Source organism: Elaeis guineensis, chromosome 4 (assembly GCF_000442705.2).
Source record: "Elaeis guineensis isolate ETL-2024a chromosome 4, EG11, whole genome shotgun sequence".
NCBI lineage: Eukaryota > Viridiplantae > Streptophyta > Magnoliopsida > Arecales > Arecaceae > Elaeis > Elaeis guineensis.
Window position 1 is genome coordinate 6,590,197 of NC_025996.2, and position 20,296 is coordinate 6,610,492.

At 41.3% G+C, this 20,296-nt stretch overlaps 1 protein-coding gene across 2 annotated transcripts; it reads right to left on the reverse strand.

The window, feature by feature from the left end:
• Positions 1–5,571: 5,571 nt before the first annotated feature.
• On the reverse strand, positions 5,572–16,279 carry LOC105044140 (uncharacterized). 2 transcript variants are annotated; one of them, XM_073255419.1, is made up of 6 exons: positions 15,766–16,279; positions 15,567–15,656; positions 15,339–15,467; positions 15,164–15,234; positions 12,993–13,142; positions 5,987–6,044 (listed from the first exon to the last, which is right to left on the reverse strand). In XM_073255419.1, exons 1-5 carry the CDS (start codon positions 16,174–16,176, stop codon positions 13,019–13,021), a joined length of 825 nt encoding a protein of 274 aa, XP_073111520.1. In that variant the 5' UTR covers positions 16,177–16,279; the 3' UTR covers positions 5,987–6,044; positions 12,993–13,018. The 2 variants fall into 2 exon arrangements, with proteins under 2 accessions (XP_073111519.1, XP_073111520.1); XM_073255418.1 differs by lacking the exon at positions 12,993–13,142 and having other exon boundaries at positions 5,572–6,044; positions 15,766–16,271.
• Positions 16,280–20,296: the final 4,017 nt, after the last annotated feature.

The following is a 20,296-nucleotide window of genomic DNA, read 5'->3' on the forward strand; positions in this document are numbered from 1 at the left end:
GGCTACGCTAGATCCTACCGAACGTCTTAATGAGATATGTCGGAGCTACGACCTATGCACTCGGAGATGGCTCGGACGATCAAACACATTCAACCGCACGCGAAAAAAAGTATGAAAAGTCTTTGATTTTGTTAAGTTAAAACAACTTACAAAATGGGCTGAAGCCTGATTACAAAATTGGATCGAAGCCCGATTATAAAATTGGACGAGACCCGATTACAGATATCAAAGACTAAACAAAAAATAAAAATACAAAGATAACGGACGGATACTCTGACTATTCGTCTGAGTCAACTTCTTGCATCGGGTGGAGTTCAGGAGCGACCGGTGTGCCTGCTCGGGTCGGGGAGAGATCGGGGGTTGGAGCTGTCTCATCCTCGACAACTCGTTCCATTGACAGTGGGTCGGCCTCCTCCTCTATGGCTTGGTCCTCCGACCCTGGAGGGACGATGCCGCTCAAGTCAAGCTTCGGGTGCAGACTCTGAATCGCATCCCGGGCATCCTCGTACCCCACCCGATAGGAGGCGAAGTCGCTCTCGAGGAGCTCCTCCCGGTACTCGTCCGAGCCACGGAAGTCCTCCACCGCCCCACTCAGCACCTCCTTGGCCGACTCCGCCTTCGCTATATCGGCGTCGGCTTGGACGGAGGACAAGTTCTCCTCGGCCTTGGCCAGTTTCTCCAGGCTGACATGAAGCTGTTCGTGCTCGGCCTCGAGCTCCCTGACACAGCCATCCCGCTCCCGCCGCAGTCGGTGAACGGAGCGGGTCTTGCGCTGGATCTGCTCGCGGGCCGACTGAAGCTCGACCTCCGAGGCAACTAGGCCGTTGGTGAGTCAGGAGATTTTCTCCTCGAGCCTAGCCTCACGGTCGACCGACAGCTTCAGCTGATCGACCAATGTCGCCTTCTCAGCCTCGACGATCTCGACCCTCTTCTTCCAGGCTGCCCGGAAGTCGTCGAACCTCTGATACCCGACCTCCAGCTCGACATATTGTAGATCAGCTGCAGGCAGAAGGCCAGTTGTCAGAAAATTGAATCGATAGAAAACAATAATGAAGAGGAAAGAGGAAGAAGAGGAGCTCACCTGGATCATAGTCGGATAAAAAGAAGAAAGCATGTAGGTCACCAGCCGACTCTCATGATCTCCCGGTCAGTCGGGAGAATGGTCGCCTGGCATAACCTCCTAGCTAAATCATGGTTGGCCAGGGCCGACGCTCCTTCAGGAAGTTGAACGTCGGATGACGTGGCGCGACCGACCGACTTGTGTCGTCGCCCGATGCCATCGGAGCCTTCCTCGTTCGGCCGTCCAGGCCCGAAAATCAGAGAGGGATGGGAAGCTCGAGCTCGATTGGATCCCTCCCGAGGCCACGACGCCCACCGCCGCAGGTCGTTTGGGCTCACGTGCTTCGGCCAAATCTCTTCCATGGGTGGGGGAGCCGACGCTCCTTCGACTGCCCCCTCAGCCGCCCCTTCCTCGGACGGTGCTTCGGATGGCACCACCGGCACCGACAGGGCGATGACTGGCTCGTAACCCGATGCATGTTCAGTGTCGGGCTACGTTGCCGTCGTCGCAATGTCAGTCGGCGATGCTATCTGAGACCTCTTGGGAGGCCGCGAAGGTCTGGCCCCAGGCGTCGGTTTCTTCCTCGCCACATGTTGCGAATGTTGGCATCGGTCAGCCTCACTCTCGACGGCATCTCTGCAATTTTAACAAAGGGTCAGCACAAGTCCAAAGATGGATGGAAAAGGCAAAGGACGACCGACAGATCGAGATGTACCTAAACGGAGAATCGAACTTAGGCCGGCATCGTACAGAGCTTGCTCGGTGACGAGCTCCCTCTGCTTCGGCACCGACACATCCTTCAGTCGGTGAAAGTCCTCTCGGTCTCCATCCTCTACCCAACTATTTTCGTTCGGCTGAGTCTGAGGGTCACCCCAGCGGGAAGGAAACCCCCAAGGTAATGGAGAGGAAGCAAAGAAAAATTGATTCTTCCACCGTGGATCGACGATGGAAGATCGATGATGAACGAAAGACCCTTCCGGGGATTGAAGAACCACCACCCTCGGCTTTCGGGTGGGCTCGGAGGATGAAGAACATCCGAAAGAGAGAAATACGAGGAAAGGTTGGTAAAAGCCGACACAGCAATGCAAAACTGATTATCAACCGGACTGAGTTCGGCGCCAGCTGCGCCGGACAAAGTCCGTAGTAATCTAAGACGTTCCAGACGAACTCCAGAATCGAGAAACGAAGACCTGCCCGAAGGTCCTCGACATAAAAGGCCACCTGGCCTGGAGGCGGGTTGTTAACCAGACCCTCAACCCCAGGGGCGAAGAGCTCGAACTGCTTCGGGATACTGTACTGCTCCCTGAGCTGTTCGATGTTTGCCTCGAAAGTGAAGAAACCTCCACCTCCGGGTCGACCGAAATCGTCGGTTGGGTTCCCCGACTGACTTCCTGGAGGAGAGGTTCTAGCCATGACGCTAGCCCCAGAAAAGAGAACAAAAAGAAAATGGCAAAGGAGGAAGAGTGCAGGAAGACAAGAACAGAAAACTTCGAGAAGAGCTTTCAAAGGGAGAGCACGAAGACAACTACCTGGGACTGGGGGACAACTCGACAGAGCCTCAGCGTTGGGAGCAGATTTGCACAAAAGTGAAGTTTTGGATGTAAGTGGCCGCATATATATGAGGCCCTTCAACGTCGGAATGAAAGCACGTCGGACGAGGGCTTCCTGGATGCCGACACGTGGCAGTGCCTGGGCCCTTCCTCGATCCGACAGTTCGACGCACTTGCCCCCAGATCGAGCAACGTCGCCTCCATCCGCGTGAACAGTTTTGGCCCAATAGCTCCCTGACACATGGCGAAAAGCCGCATCTTGGGATTCATTAACCGACGGCAGTTCATGTTCCCAAGGAGATGACGGTTCATGTTCCCAAGGGACGGCGGTCCATGTTTCCAAGGGGACGGTGGCTCATGTTCCGAGGAGATAGCAGTTCGCATTCCCGATGGGACGTCTGACATCGGGTCATTCGTAGGTACGGTCGCCAGAGTCGAGCATGACGTGATGGAAAATCACTTCTTTTGCCTGAAGCCTCGCCCACATGGAAACATTGGCCACGCGATACCCGACTCAGGAGTGGGGGGGGCAACTGTTGGGATATACCGGCCGACCCCTCTACGCGACTTATCCTCGAACCTGTCCGACCGACGTCCGACTCTACCGACCGGACCGACCGACGGCCCATGACGATGACTGCCGGCAATGACTTTGACGATATCCGACCGAAGGTATGTCGGTCGAACAGACTCATACTATCCCCGACCGGCCAAGCGGCCAAGCCCAAATCACCGACCCACTGTCGGGGGTGGCAGCCAACGCCCGACTTTCGCTAAGCACCAGACCAGCCGATGGTGTCCTTGGGTCATCACCCGACGTCTCAGCAGCCGAATACCGACATATAGTCGGCCAGCTCACCCAAACGCCGTACGACCACTATGGGCAGTTGTCCTGTCAAGGACGAAAATTGACCCCAGTGATTTGATAGTCCCCGACGATATGACAACTCCTCAGTTGTCTGCACCATTAATGATGGACCATACCGCATTCTACTATAAAACGGGATAAGACAACAGTATTGGTAAGTCTTAAGTCCTAAGGGTTGAGTCTTGAGGAGCGCCTCTTAGCTCTTGAGCTCTCTTTCCCTCTCTCCCGCTGAGTCTCTGATTTTTCACTATTGCCTAGTCTCCTCTCTGATTTGACTGTCGGAGGGTCCCCGCTGGAGGTATCTCCGGTCTGTGAGGATTTTTTTGTAGGTGTACGACATCGACGATCGGACGATGAGGGAATTGGCCGCAACACCCTTGATTGTTCAATAATTTCGTTCCAAGGAGCCAGTAACAGTGAAGCTGGATAGATAGAGCAAGGTTACCAACAGGCCAGGTTAGGGCAGTAGCTTAACAAGCGTTGGCGATTCCGAACCAGGGTTCGGCCCGTTGCAGTCCCATAATAAATAATAAAAGACCGATATCAATACCGGATGATCACATAAAATTGTCACACACATGCAAAGTTTTACGAAGATACCCTGCCTGATGGGGCTGGGGTGGACCTCAGAAATCAGACCCAGCAAAGTCATCTAAGGAGCTCCTATTGCCACATCCTTTAAAGGAGTCGTTTGGTTTGGTTTGTCAGAAGAGAGGGGGAAAAATTGTGGTCAACGAGAAAATAACGAATAGCTTATATTTCGTTAGAGGTTTCAAACGAGAGAGGGAAAAATAACCCTCCCATGAGAAGTTTCCCACCCCCATGAAAAATAGAAACTACGGCCTCAGGAACCAAGGTAAAAATCCCTTTACTTGAGAAATGTCCTTAAACCTTGTGCCTTAGATCTTTTTTTTTTTTCTCTCTTTTTCCCTACTCATAGTCAATTAATTTATTAAGAGAATAAAAAATATTTTACATAATTTTTTCAAAAAAATATATGGTCAACCACACACAAATCATTTAACAAATATATTTCCTATGTCATTTTACTTTGCCAATCAAATATACTCAAACAACTTTTCCCAATATTATATACACCCATGTATCAACTTTCCTTGCCCAAGTATCATACACCCATGTATCAACTTTCCAGGAAACACATTCTAGTAAATCAAAAATACTTCCCACAAACCAAATAAATCCTAATTCCCATATTTGGAATGTGAATTGCTAAAATAAAACATAAAAGAAGTTATATCTCTCAAGATTTCCTCCACCCTTATATTCAACCAGGAATAAACAAATTAAACTGCATAGCTTGCCATCAATCTCAAATATATAGCAAACATTCAAAAGAAAAAAAAAAAAAGAAAAGAAAACCAAAGGCCCCAACATTTTTAAGAAGATGAGTTTGCCACAAGAGAGACCAATATATCAGCAGGCTGGTTGGCCAATTTTGAAGTAGCGGATGTGTTGTGGATTAGGAAGGCAAATGACTTCCTGATTCCAAATTAAAAAGAAAGAAAAAAATAAAGAAAAAGTAATTCAGAATTAGGTTCACCCTTCAGACAGGCTGCCATCAAATTCCTTCTATATTATCTTTTTGTTTGAAAACTGAAGCGACATGAAGAAAAGATCGTAAAGTACTAAGATAATTCTCACAAAGATGTGATCTCTTGATTCAGTCAATCAAGATGGTAATATAAAAATGCAAGGTTGCTTCCTTAGCAGAAGCCATATCCTACATAGAATCATTTCTTTTTCCACCAGGTGTGACTTCTTCAAAACAAAGCATCTGCTTTCCCTTAGGTGTTGCCGATACAATAGTGCCTTTACACTAGAAGGCAAAAACTTTAACACTATTTAATGACAACTTAGAAGACCCATAACACTAGTGCATTATAGGATGACAGAATATCGCCAATGACTTCCCCCTAGGTAATGAAACTTCTACCAGGCACGACATCTCTTTCCAAGCGAGAAAAATAAGTAATGTCATAGATTATAACATTAGTTGTCAAAGCGCTATTCGTTATACGATAAAACTAACCTCCACGTTGCTATTCTTCCATGCCTGGTCAAAAGGAATATGGTAGCAATTAGAAAGCAGAAGTTCCTGTCTGCAGTAGGTAATGAATAATAAATCACAGGATTCAACATGTATCCAAGCTTTCTTAACTTCTACACCTCGAAAAGTACACTATTCTGTGGCAAAGACCTGTGTGCACTAGCGCATGGCAAGAAGCAACAAAGTAGCTTGTGATAAATAAAGCAAGTTGTGGATGGAGCATGTTAGCTAGAAATCTTCTGTTTCTTGAATGTTTTCTTGTGCACAATGAAGTCTTCATCATCATCTGCTTCTGAATCACTGGCCTTTCGCTTCTTTATCACTTTAACTGCAGTCTTTGAGACAGTTTCCTTCTTTTTTTTAACCGAGATAGTTGCTGTTTTTTTAACAGAGACGGTCTTGACAGGTGATCCAAGCTTCTGGTAATGGGCCTTTTTCAGCTTCTTCTCATAAACCTTCTTAGCTTCCTCCAATGGAAGCAAACCCCACTCCATCATCCTACAGAAGGGTGGGGAAAGATCAGAATGAGGCTGAGAGGAATTATCCCTTCCAGATTCTGAAGTTACTTGGCAGGTTCACATGTTTATTTTTTTTTATTAAAAAAGACATAAAGTGAGATCTAAAACAAAAATACTAAAACAAGGAACAGTCCCGAAATTACGACAAATCACCAACTGGTGCTGAAAATGTCAGGGTATGGGCACTCAGGAAAGAGAACAAAAAGAATGCACAAACACAAATGTGAAGATGAAGAGCTGGAAGGAATAGATACATGGAGAGAAAGAAGTGCATGCGAAAGTCTACATGTTAAATTAATAATGATATATTAAATATTTCAAAAATTGCTTCAAAGTTCATCACTATTTTTTGTGGGTTTTTTTTTGGGAGGGTTGGTGTACATCAAAGTTCATCGCTTGCTAAAACCCATATAAAGGGGCATCAAAAAGAAAAGCACTTAAGCCCTAAACTCTAATGACTCCAGAATACTACTAAAATAGATTAACCATGACTCTTGTGATATTTCTTACATCCAAGAAAGGAAAGATGCTCAAGCCTCTGTTATAACCCGGCCCGATGGGCCAAAAGCCCACTAAGCCCATTAAAAAAAAAAAAAAACACGAGGAAGACTCCTGATCGGAGTCTTCCCTTCTCAGGTTTCGATCAGGAATCGGAGTCCTAGGGCCATTAAAAAATCCTAGGACGAGCTCTATAAAAACCCCCCTCCTCTCCTCTAAGAGTAGACCCATCAGTCACCGACGATCGCGGAATTCTTCTTCGATTTTCCCGATTGAAGCCGCGGCCCCTCGACTTGTGCTCGCCGCGATTTCACGCCGGTGGAGGTCATCGGAGGCTGTGGTTAGTCTCTCCTCTTCCTCCCTTCTCTCCCTTCCTTCCCGTGCCGGTGGGCATGACTGCCGGCGACAGGAGTCGCCGGATTTCGTCGGAAAGGGAAAGCCCTGTTTGGCCTCTCCCTTTTCCTGGTTTTTAGCGCCGACGGTCACGCCGACCGCCGGCTCTGACCCTCCAAACTCGGAGGAAGGTCGTCCCTTGCCGCCGGCCACCACCGGGCAAGGTGCGGCCGTGAACGGCCGGTTTAAGGTACAGGGACCTCTAGGTCCCCTGTTTCGGCCAAAGAAGGCCACGGGAAAAAGAAAAGAAAAGGAAAAGGAAAAAGAAAAGAAAAAGAAAAGGAAAAAGAAAAGAAAAAAAAAAAAAAGGAAAAGGAAAAAGAAAAGAAAAAGGAAAAAGAAAAAGAAAAAGAAAAGAAAAGAAAAATATATATTTATATGATAATAAAAAAATAATAATAATAATAATACACATGAAAGAAGTTTCTCTCATCCCTCTCTAAAGTCTCTCTCTCTAGAATTGGATTCTTTCCCTCTCTACTTTCTCTCTCTAAAAATTTTCTCTCTCTAAGAAGCCCTATGAATCCCCTATTAGGCCACCTTCTCCACTCCTAGGGACCTATGACCTTAAATCGGTTTAAAGCCGAAGGGAGAGATTTATTGGATTGATCATCAAATCGGTCATTTCTTTATATTATGTAATTTTATTAAATATATGAAATAAAATTTATTGATGATTTAATATTTTAAATAGGATTGTCCGATTCTTTTAAGGAAGATTAAAAGGTCCAGGACGATCGAGGTAAGTAGATCCTATGCTCCTTATTTATTTTTTTAAATGATCATATTTTTATGCAAAGAATTGCTATTGATGAAATCATAATTTTTCATAAAATAAGGATCGGCATATGTGATATGAAAAAACATGTTTTATTATGAGCATTGATTTCATGAATATGTCTTATGAAAATAGCATGATTATGAAGCATGAATTTCATTGTTTTTCCATCTATGTATATGTATGCTTTAAAGATATAATGATTTCAAAGGCTCTCAGATAGTTATGAATGAATCCCTTCGAGAAGGTCGACATCCGGAGCTAGCATCCACACGAAACATGGCCCTGCAGCGGATATAAAATTGGCACATGAATTAAGAAATCTGTCGATTAAGAAACATGGCCCTGTCACGGGTATAATAGTGACCTTAGCACGAATGTCTGTGAGCAATGTTTGAAACATGACATAAATACATGATGAAAATGATTTACGATTCATAATTGTGAAATATACATGATTTATGCATGCATGATGAGCTTATAACTTATTTTATTATATGCTCTATGAAATGTTTATTTTTACAATAATTGTTATTTGCTAAATGATGCATTATCATAGAAAACTTATGCTTGATCCGGTAAGGAAGCGGAAGTCTACTTACTGAGCTGGTGTAGCTCATATTCTTTTTGTTTTATTTTACAGAGAAATAAGGCTAGGACTGATGAAAAGGAAATCCAGGCTTGGGGATCAGCAAAGCAAGCTTGAAAATTTTTGCACTAGAATTCAGTTTATATTTATGGATTGTAGTCATTATGAATTTTAAGGCTTGGATTATTTCATCTTTGGATTTAGATGCTCTGAACCGGTTTTGGTTTAATTAAATATTTGAATTGAACTTTATTATTATATTTATTTGTGATACACCTGTTATTATATTTAAGAAGATGAATTTTGGCTTCGTGTTATCGTGGATCCATCCCTCGGTAGCATGGCCGTGTTATGTCCTAGATTTGGGGCGTGACAGCCTCTGCATCAGAATCTTCATAACCCAGAAAATTCATTAAGAAATATTGAAACGAGGTGAATAGGGCCAGTCTGCTAAGCTAAAATAAATCCATTTACTTTGGCGCATACTGCGTAATGCTCGTCATTAAGTGAAATGTTGATCCTTCAAGATGCTGTTACCTGGAGGAGCTACTCCAATTTTTCACAACCTAAATATGGATCTAGTATGCTTGACCACAAGAAATTCACCTAGGCAGATGAGTATGGATTAGAATCCATCAGCACTCTTCTAGCTAAGAATAACTATGCTGCTCTTCTTGTAGCTGCATGGGCAGGAGAATTATCTTTGCCCTTCCATCATGAGTTCCTCTATCATATACATCCATAGAAGATTTATCTAACAAATAGACATCAAATTACATAAAACTCAAACAACTTATGGTATTAAAATAAAGAAGCTGATTCAGTGTTCATGATCAGTGTCTCATGAAGACTGATATGACCTCTTTTGTTGTGTTGCTTTAGCTTGAGTTTTTATAGAAGCTCAGGAGATATTTCCCAGCAAACTGTCATTGACAACAAGTTTATATGCCTTCCTACCACATATAATACCAATTTGAACAATAAAAATACGCCTCTAGACATATATAAAACATTGGTCTAGTACTACTTTTTGCACAGGAAACAACTCTCTGTTATCAGCACAAGCGCATCCTCTTCTAAGCTCATTATGTCCTGTTCTTCTTAGGTAGGCTTAGGGGCTTCCTTAGCAAGATTGACACAGAATGGGACAGAAATGTGTTGAGATTCTCCAGTTAAAACAGGTGTTGGATTCTGTTCAGTGCCCTTTTTGTACTTGACTAGATCAACAGTCCACATGATGATGTTGATTATGAAAGCAAACTTTCATTTGCTCTACATAGTATACATATGGATCTCCTTTGCAATTGTGCAAAGGCAATAGTTCACCATGTCAGATGGAATTTTTTACAATCTAGAACCAACTTTATAACAAGTTGATTGATAAATGTCCACAACATTTACTCTCATATATAACATCATCCGACCCAAAGAGCCATTCTGGATATGCCAATGAAACATCAAGCCTTCCACTTCACCATGTATAGGCTTGCAACTCAGTCTCATCTTGGCTAAAAAGAACAGCATTGTAGTATGCCACCTGGCAATGTCCTTCTTGGGCTCTAAATATCAAATATCTGCTATACTTTCTTCACTATGATAGCCATCAATCATGCTCGTAAAACCTTTTATTATCCCAGATAAGTTTGATATTTTGAAGAAAAAATCTTGATCATTAATAAATTGGTGACATACTTCTCAAATTTAAGTTATACAAAGATCCATCCCCCTTAAGAATGTTGCACAGTGATGGAATAAAGCATTTGTGGTATTTCTTTTGATTATCATAAATGTACATGTTGCACAACTTTTTCTATAACCATAACAGAAAAATCTCTACATTAACTTGATTGACCAGTAACCATGTCAGCCTTTAATATCCACGGTCATCCATTCATCATTTATTCAAATTACTAATTTCTTCAAATGATCTGGAAAAGTAATCTCACATGTTTGTTGATCAAAAATCTCTACATTAACTTGATTGACAAGCAACCATGTCATCCTTTAATATCCAAGGTCATTCATTCATCATTCATTCAAATGACTAATTTCTTCAAATGATTTGGAAAAGTAATCTCACATGTTTGTTGATCCTTAGATATGGAAGTTTTACCGCTCAAGCACGAAGTAATGAATAAAACCTAGGTGAGAATATCGAATATTGATGGACATAGAGGTCTACTTGTGCCAATTATGGTACTTGTTTCAAGCACATTGACTAAGAATTTATGATCTGTCTCATCAAAAAGTTTTAAATCTAGGATTGAAAATTCAGAGGCCTTTTGCTTCCTAGGCATAGGATAATGAGATCATTTAAGACTAAAGAAAAATATGGAAGTATCAGAATTATTAAAAAAAAAAAAAATAAGAAGCTGAAAATAGTTATGCGTTGAAGGAATCTATAAAGCAGATGATTGGTGAAAAAAATATTGTAGATCCAATGCAGCTAAAAGACTAGAGTGAAATACTTAATTAATGAAAAAACCCCTAACAAATAAAAAGGATGCTTTACTGAATTTCCAACCACCAAGAAGACAAGTATCATCAGCTAGGACTGCCTGCAAACTTCAAGACAAAAAGTGAAAGCCATTTCTGAGAGTTCTATTGACTTTTTACTGGGGGAAAAAATCATACCATGCCAAGTTTTTCTTTTCTTTCTTTTTTCTTTTTTTTTTTATTTTTTAGGTGACAAGGGGTACTCTAATAACTATGGCAGCTTCCTTCTCTGCCTTCACCAACCATAGCGCAAATCAAACAAAGTAATTCATGTTTTCCACTCCATGTGATTTCAAGCGATGCAAAATCAATTCCTTTGACCCCTCTTTCCACCAATTGTTAACTATGGGAATTTGGGTTTTGCTTGATCTCCCTACAATGCAAGTTAAGGGGGCCCAGCAGATCAGATGGGTAAACCTACTAAGAAATATGGGTAGAATAGTGCTAAGCTGATGGCTAGTCAGCTCCAGGTCAATCCTTGATATGTAGGTATAGGTGGCTGGCCTTGACCCAAACCAAATCAACCAATGCATTGATACCCTACTTAAACAACCAATGCATTGATACCCTACTTAAAGCAATACCCTTAGTACAACATGCAGTCAAAGAACTTCTTTAATTAACTTAACAATAAAATCATCATGGTGTGAATATAAACATTCCATTTATAAGAAATCCATCCCCAAAAAAAATTCTATGCAAAGATGAATGTGTAAGATTGTATTAAAATCCATACTAATAATCACCTGTGATTTATAGCATGGCATCGTATATATAGTGCTAGTGCCTCACCAGCATGTAAAATTGGTGCATTACCAGATGCATGCCAGCAATTGGCATGCTCCTGCTCCAATGCATGCCAAGAATTAAAATGAAATAGCATGGCAGAGCACCATAAAACTTAAGTACTATGCTAGTGTCAGGCTGGGATGCAGCCAATACACTTTAATGCTTGGTTCATGATCATAACATTTTACAGTGATCACGCTCTACCAAGTTTCCGAACATGAGATCAATTAGCACACTTTCGAATATTATGCTAGTTCCGGCCTACATTTTTTTTTTTTTGGGGATGAATATCACAATGTTTATCCAAGATCAAAAAGCATATGAGACTATCGTTTATTTTTATCATATCGATGACCCCAAGAATATGTTTTTATCAAATAAAATATGCACAATATGACCTTGCACTCATAGAGACACTCAAAGATTATGAGCAAAAGGATAAACAAATAGACACCTACTTCATAAGGATTATCACCCGGTAGACTAAAAGAAACCTTACAATTCAAATTTCATCAAGCAGACTAGAGGAACACTGATAGAGATAAGTTTGGCTGATCCTGTATTCATTCTTAATTTTGTTCTTATCTAAAGCAAGATGCCGCTTATATTATTGTACAGAAAGTGTAAGGTTCTTAAATCTACAGTATATGGTTATATGATAAGAGTCGAAGGAATTACTGGCCTTGATGCACCAACCATCTCAATCCAAGGCCCAAACTAGTCCTTTACTCAACACTAAATGTTATTGGGAAAGCACTCTATATATCTTTGCAATACAAGACAAGAGAAGGGCCTAGCATGAAACCTACACATATATTTGACACAGGGGTTGGAAGGACATACAACTAAGAGGCATAGTAATAATTTTGGATCCCAATTACCAGTCAGGAACACCAAAAAGAAAGAGAGAAGAGGGAAGGAGGCACACCCCATATCTCTTGTGCGTCTATATGCTCTCTTCCAGCAACATCCATCTTAAAAAAATCCCAGAGGACCGGCCACTATTGGGGAATAGTTAGCTGATTTTGTATATTCACTCCTATGGATGTATGGAGAGAGTATGTTGCATAACTGAAACAAGATCAGGAACTTTCTTCTCTTATTTCAAGCTGTTCTTACTCTCATTCCTTTCCTTTTCTCTTGGGATCTCCATATCATTCTTCTTTCTTCACTTTCGTTTTTCCTACCCCCCTTTTTCCATCCTTACGGAAGATAGTTCCAGTATTTTTAGTATTAAATTAAATAAGTTTGAAATTAATACATCAAAACCCTAATTTGAGCCCTAGACTCCACAAAAGTTATATCAAACCATCTTTATTCAGCCAGCTAAAACAGTGTTGCATCTGATAGTAGTGCCTGAAGTCAATCTTCATGTTGTAGAATACCTTGCATGGATCTGAGGATTGCAGTATCATGTGCTGGTGGCATGCTCTCCGGGCACTGGCACAGCAACATGCCAAGAACTAGTATACAGCCCGCAAGATCCAATGCTACATGCAGGAAAGGCATTACTTATCATGCCGTCCGAACCAAAACTAAAACCAACACATGGAATAAGTGAGAGGACACCAGGAGTGGTGCTATCAATATATGAGCTTCTAGTAATAACAGCAAAATGTATGCAACACCTAATACTTGTCAATGTGCAAATATAGTGAAATGACACCTTATGATTTTCATCATGAATTTTGAACTTATTCATCTTCTTAACATGTAAAAAGAGTTGCAAAATAATATTATGCATGCCAGTTACTTCCTATTATAAGACATATGCTAGAGAGCAATCTGATCAAATATGTAAAATAATTTGTTACTTAGAAAGCCTATTGCAAGTCTTTTGATGGCTTTGCGTACTTCATGCCAATGTATATGCAGTTTTCATATGGTATGCCACAATACGTGTGCCCTGATACCCCCCAAGCAAAACAAACACAATGATTGATACTCTAATTATAATGACATGCAATAGTTTTCAATTCTTACATGGCATATCCAGAAGGCATTCTTTCAATCTACGCTAACTAGTTCATAGGGAAGATGGGGAAGCTTTTCCAAAACAATTGGCATTTTAGGTGGGAAGAGATAAGGACTCTTGAAGATTGAAGTGCAACGGATTTGCTTTTACTATATTGGTTAACCGGTCCCATAAGTTCAACTCCAATCAAAAAATTTAATGATTTAGCGAATTCTCTTTGCCTTAAGGTCCAAAGCTACTTAAAATTCATTAAGTGATAGCTGCACCTCCTTACCCCACCTTCCCCCTCTTTTCACATGTTTTTCTCTCCCTCTAATACAATAATTATCCTCTTGTTGATTGAAGTCAGAACATGAAGAGATTTAAAAATGCAATTTACAAATGCAGTAAAACTTCTAATGTACATAGCAATGTAAAAACTAGTATTAAGGGATGTTAAATGTGTTCTTTCTCTTGTATTTATAAATTACTTAATCTATCTTACTGTTTAAATCAACAGCAAGGGTAGGCAAGAATAAATGTCACAAATGTCTTGTCAAATCAAAATAGAATGTGAACTGTAATTGGAGGACAGAATATTGGACCATTTTCTACACAATATGTTCAGTAATTTATAAGTAGACAAAAAATACATGGAAGAGGGGAAAACAATGCAATGTATGGTTTAATAAGAGCATCAATACGGGGTTCCCTTAATCACTTCAGTTATATAGGTGTCCGCACAAACTTTTGCACCAATCTATTCTTAACAGACAAGGTAGTCAAGGAAAGCAACCATGAAAAATATGATTTCCAGTTTTGAAGGCTCTCCATAGAGAGACCCTAGGACAAGATCAGAAAGTTAGTCTTTGTTTGAAGTACTGATGGTATTTATTACATTTTCAGGATCACAAGTCACACCAATAATAAATTTCATGAGAGTTACATTAATCAGAAATGGTTCATCCAGTTTATCACATTTAGTGAACTAGGCAAGTTCACAAAAGACCCTTTGCAGGTTATGGTTTGATAAAAACCTCGAAAAAAATAGAACAGTTGGATACCATTATCTAACAAGATCTTTTCAAGAATACTACAATAGGATGCAATGCTATATTTTCTTACAAAGAATGCATTCTTTTCACAGGTCACTTTAGTGATTAGAAATGTTTATCAAGAAAATATTTCACCACGATAAGCCATCTGTGCATTACAATGACTATAATAATGATGACTCCAGAACATGGGTGAGGTTAATTAGCATTATCATCAGGGACAAGCAGCTCTATCAACTGCTAGTCTGACCAACCATCCTGATCCAACATATTTTTCAATTACCCTTGTGTAGTGACAGCATAATGACAAAGAAGGATATGGAAATAAGTAATTTAGCATAACACAATACATTCACAGTAGAAACAGCTGCAAGCAAGAAACCAGAAAGGATTTAATTCAAACAATAAATATCACCACAACATATTGACCTGTTTTGACCAAATCTATTATATTGTTTATAGAATATTTAGATATAAAACTATCTCCTTTGGGCCATAAATGGTGGAAAAAAATGTTCTACGAGCAAAAGAAAATAAAACTGCTCACCAGAATGCGGCCATCTCGCTGTTGGGCACCTGCTGGTACAGCGTCTCATAGAAAATCCTCAACGGGTCACGCTGCATTTCAACGAAATAAAAGGAAAACTTCTCACCTTAAGCAAAAGCCTGAAATCAAAATTAATGCCGTTTACAAGAAAACAAAGAAGGCAAGGAAGATATACTTCCTCCGGTGGGTCGTGCTTCTGACCCGGCAAATCATACACCTTCTTCTCCTTCCAAGAAGAAGTAGCCCCCCTGCCCTTCTTCCCGACCACCTTCTGCTCCTCTACCTTCTTCTTTTTCTTCTTCTTCTTCTCGATCAAAAAATAAAATAAAATAAAATAAAATCGATTACATATCAAGAAAACCACAATGCCAATCAAAAGAAAGAAATTCACAGAAGACGAAACCTTATCCGCCTTCTCGTCTTGTTCTTCTAAATCTTCTTTCTTAGCTTTAGAACGTGCTGCATTACTCTTCCCCACGCCCTTCTTCTTTATCTTTTCCACCAAATTGATCAAAAACCAAGAAAGATAGCGCAAAACCATGAAAAAGAACGAAAAAGTTACCAAGAGAAAAAATTTCCATCAATGAGAGAGAACAGAAAACCTTCTGATCCTCCTCTCCGTCCAGCTTTCCTTTCTTGGGCTTCGAGGGCGCATCGGGTTTCCTCTTCTTGTTCTTGGAGAGGACTAGAGGGAGATGATCGTCGTCGTCCTTCTCCTCTTTGGGTTCTTCTTTCTTTACGGGCTTCGCCCTGGAAGCGGCGATGGGGATATTATCATCGTCGTCGTCCACTTCCTCCTCTTCCTTCTTCACCGGCTTTACCTTTTCATCAGCCATTCTTGTTCCTGAAAAGAGGAAGAGAGGACAAGGGTTTTGGGGAGGGGGGAGGGAAAAAGTGTGACCCGGAGAGAGATAAATAGAGCGCCCGGGCTTTCCAAACACTGCTAGTTCTGCGAAAGCAGCGATGGTGGAATTGGACTCTAATCGACGTTCGTTTTGAATCAAGCGGTGCATGGGGTCGTGAAACGAACGGAAAAACTCGGTTGTCTGCCAATAAATAAAATATTAACATTTTCTTAAGCCTCAGCCTATCCCAATAGAGGTAACTCATCCCAAACTAATTCACGGAAAGGTAGAAAAAATCCAATTTATTTGGTTAGAATTTTTTAAAAAGATAAAATTATAAAAAAAAAAAAACTTTTCATAGAAATATAATTTTTATATTTTATTAAAAAAACCATAAGACTGTAGATTTTTAGACTTCTCTGAATTAGAGGTTTTTTTTTTAAAATATCTTTTTAATACTATCCTTTATGTTATATCTGTTGGTGCAGAATTTCATCGAAGTCGGAGAAGCTGGAGCTGGGATGACCATGGCCGCCGCCGGACCTGCAAAGAAAGTCTAAACCGGAGTTGGGGGTGCTCCGGCAAGACCCTCCGATGCTCAAGTCAGTATCTGCTTCAACAGAAATGGAGTGCTCGAGCAGAAATTTTGGCAGAGTTTCGAGATAGAATTACCAGCCTAGAAAAAACGTGTCTGGAGGTTCCTTATTTATAAACGGAGGGTGTAACTACCGATAGCGACATCTGTAACCGTCTGGTAGTGGACCGCTCAGAGTCCCGTGAGTTTATTACGGAAAGTAGTGGCGTCAGGGGTCGTTCAGGGCCACATGGAGCTTGTTGCGGAGAGTGGAGTGGTATCCATTATCGGGACTTACCAGAGAGTGGTGGAGCTGCATGAAATCCTTGCAGGGAGTGGAGCAGGAGGGCGGCTCTTGTCGCAACTCGTCAGAGAGTGGTGAAGCTGCACAGAATCCGTTGCAGGGAGTGGAGCAGGAGGGCGGCTCTTGTCGCAACTTATCAGAGAGTTCGGATCCGTCGGCTGGAGCTCGGCTAGGATATCTGATGGAGCGGAATGGCTCTCTATTGTTGGTCTGGAGAAGCTCGGATGTCCCCGAAGCTACTGACGAGTCTACTGTTGTCGGTAGCTTAGGCACTGATACCTGTAGAAGCTCGGATAGAACTTTCCGTTGGCGAAGTCCGATAGGAATCCGATTGCTAGAGAAGTCCATCTGGGATTCGCCCGATGTGGAAACTCGCCTGAAGATGATCCGTTGGAGAAGTTCATTTTATGAAGGATTTGATGGAGGGTCGGTCGGTGATGGATTTCGATGGCGTTGGGGAGGTTCGACAGGCACCGGAGGCGATCGATCGTTATAGGAACCAGTTGCTGGAGCCCATCGTCGTAAAAGCTCATCCAATATCCAATCGCTATGGGAGTTCGGTCGAAGGTCGTTGCCGTGGGAGCTCGGAGTAGCGACCTGGCCGATGAGTCCTGTCCCATTGTAGAAGCTCGGTCAAAGATCAGTTGTCGTGGGAGCTCGGAGTAGCGACCTGACCGATGAGTCATGTCCCATTGTAGAAGCTCGGTCGAAGATCGGTTGGCCGGACCCGACTACGAAGAAGCTCGGTCAAAGTCTACCTGTGATGGAAGTTCGGGAGAAATATGTTTACAGCAGAGGCTCGGATGGGATTTGCTTACAGTAGGGATCCGAGGCAGGCCGTCCACTGTAAAGTTCGGAGTAGACTGCTCGCAGCAGGAGTTTGGGGCAGACTACTCGTAGTGGAAGTTCGGAGCGGGTCGCTCGTGGTAGAAGTTCGGCTATCGCAGGGGCTCGCTGGAATCCTGAAGGCGGTCGACCGCCGTAGAAATGTGGAAGGAGCCCAGTTACTGTAGAAATCTCGTTGTCAGGGAAGCTCGGATGCTGACGAAGCCCGGAAGAATTCGGGGTAGTCGATTGCTGTAGAAGGACGGCTAACAGCGAGGCCCAGAGGACCTTTGGGGGGCCCAATGGGTGAACACTGAAGCCCATCGTCGAAGAAGTCCGGACGGCTGAGGGAGCTTGGAGAGGCGTCACGTACAAGGTCGGGAGCCGGAGGAGCCCCGAAGGATCAGTCCTCTGCAGACTTCGACCAGGGGGCACTTTATACCCAACAATACCAATATAAATATTTAATATAATATTATATTAATAAATATAAATTTTAATATTAATATATTTTTTTATTTTTATATATTTTTATATTCATATTATATTAATATAATAAATTGTTATAATTTAATATTATACTAATATCTATATAAAGTTTGAGAATAAAAATGTATGTTTTGATAGAGTCAAGAGTATAATAAATATTTTACATAAATTTTTTAAAAAAATAGATGTTCAATCATACATAAATCATTCTACAATAAATTATTTTTTATAATTAATCAAATATATTAAAATAATTTTTATAAATATTATATTTTAATAAATTAATTTTGATAGAATAATAATAGGAAGAGAAGTTCTTTCTATAAAATAAATGAATCCCACGTATCACAAACCAATAGTTGAGAAGAATCGTAAGAGAGGAAGATTTTAACATCCCGGATAAGGGGCATATCTATGTTCTGCCAATCTCTTAGCGGGTGTAAAACTAAATGCACGTTTTCTTGCCAAAACAAAAAAATAATAAATGCACTATGAAAATAGAAACCCTATGTGGAGGATACGAGGAAGCTAATATCTATGTTACACTCGTTTAGAGTGGCTTATATTATCTATAGGAAAAACTAAAACTACTACAGATGGGGGGCGTTATATGTGGTGAATCATATTGATTCGATGTCACGAGTCTCAACTTTATCGATTCCCCTCCCATGTGTGACATATTATTTTTCCATGCTAGTGGATGGATCTATACAAGGGCAGTTAATTGTGTCGAATCAAAATAAATAAACTTTGGCATGGTTCGCCTCCATTGTGGATCGTTTTAGCTTCCATGTTTCCTTTAGGGGTTTTGGTTGAGGTTCTGATAGATGAATGCGACTTGTAATTTGCATTACACCATTGAAGGTTCAGCTGGTTTAGCTTTAGCATTGTTTGTCATAACTTTGAATCAAACTTAAGATTGCCTAGCATGCAGCTGGTCTGAGAATGCCATGGCCAGAAACCACTGAGTTTCAGCAGGTCGAACCAGACTAAGGTTGGGCTCAACTCATGTTCCTTCGAGAGCTTACGATTGGACCTCACCTAAGTATGTTTTGACTTCTCGATTTTGGGCTTAGTCAAACTTCAAGGGCCTAAAACTGAAAAGCAGACATGGACTTTCTTCTAGGGTGGGTGGGTCTTTGATCTGATTACTGAGTCCCTCTGCAGTTCAGTATCTGTAAACTCTTTGATGGCTGCCTTTGATCATGGAGAAGAATAGCTACTAAACAAGGCACAACTGATCACCACCACCCTCGATCATCTCCTTTCCCTCAGCTGGAGCTCTCTCTTTGGCCCGAAAAGAGACTGTCAATGGAGGTACCTTCAGTTGCTGCAATTTGGATGAGCCATTTATTGGTCGTCGGTTTAAGAAGTTGCTAAACATAAGAGAAAGGCAAGTGTTCTAGTACGCCTTAGTATCCAACAACAAATTCCCTCTTCAATCACTTGATTTCTATCCCAAAACCCTTTCTCTTTTTTCACTTTCATGCAAGTCTCCTGAGATTTTTCGATTGAAGGTTCTCTTAGCTTCACAAAAGAGCACTATTTATGGTATATTGGAGATTTTCAAAATTGAAATCAAAGCTGGGCCTTGCACATGATTCTTATCACAGCAATGAAGACCCACCTGTTTCTTTCAGCCCAAGGACATATGATATCAAATTCTAAAAACCAAATAGCAGGGCTAGCATAGAGAGAGTAATATCATCATTAAATCAGTTTCTTCTTTGTGGCACCCTGAAGGATAAATTCATATTTGGGGGATTATGGCTGCAGGAACATTCAATTCGAATGCAAGGGATGGACTAAAATAAAATACAATAAAAATTTTTTAAAAAAAATACCACAGTGAGAGAGAGACCCGCATCCAGACACCAATAAACCATAATAATTTATAGCAAAACCTAATTGATAGTAATGGAACCTTAATCATCAAACTTAATTAAGCGATTTTTTTCTCTGGGACTCAAGTCTAGCCGATATACTTTTGACAGTTAAATCCCAAGGTATTGTTAGCCGTCCAGTCCAGTTGACGCCTACCGCCATAATAATTATGAATAAATTCATATAGAAGTCCAGGTAATGTTCAAGTCTTT

Bases quoted from the DNA above. Each gene is read 5' to 3' on its own strand.
- LOC105044140 (XM_073255418.1), bottom strand. From the start codon at position 16,176: ATGCACCGCTTGATTCAAAACGAACGTCGATTAGAGTCCAATTCCACC. The intron at 15,235-15,338 runs GTATATCTTCCT...GTTGAAATGCAG, and splicing joins AGCACGACCCACCGGAGGAA to CGTGACCCGTTGAGGATTTT. The intron at 6,045-15,163 runs GTGAGCAGTTTT...ACCCTTCTGTAG, and splicing joins AGCGAGATGGCCGCATTCTG to GATGATGGAGTGGGGTTTGC.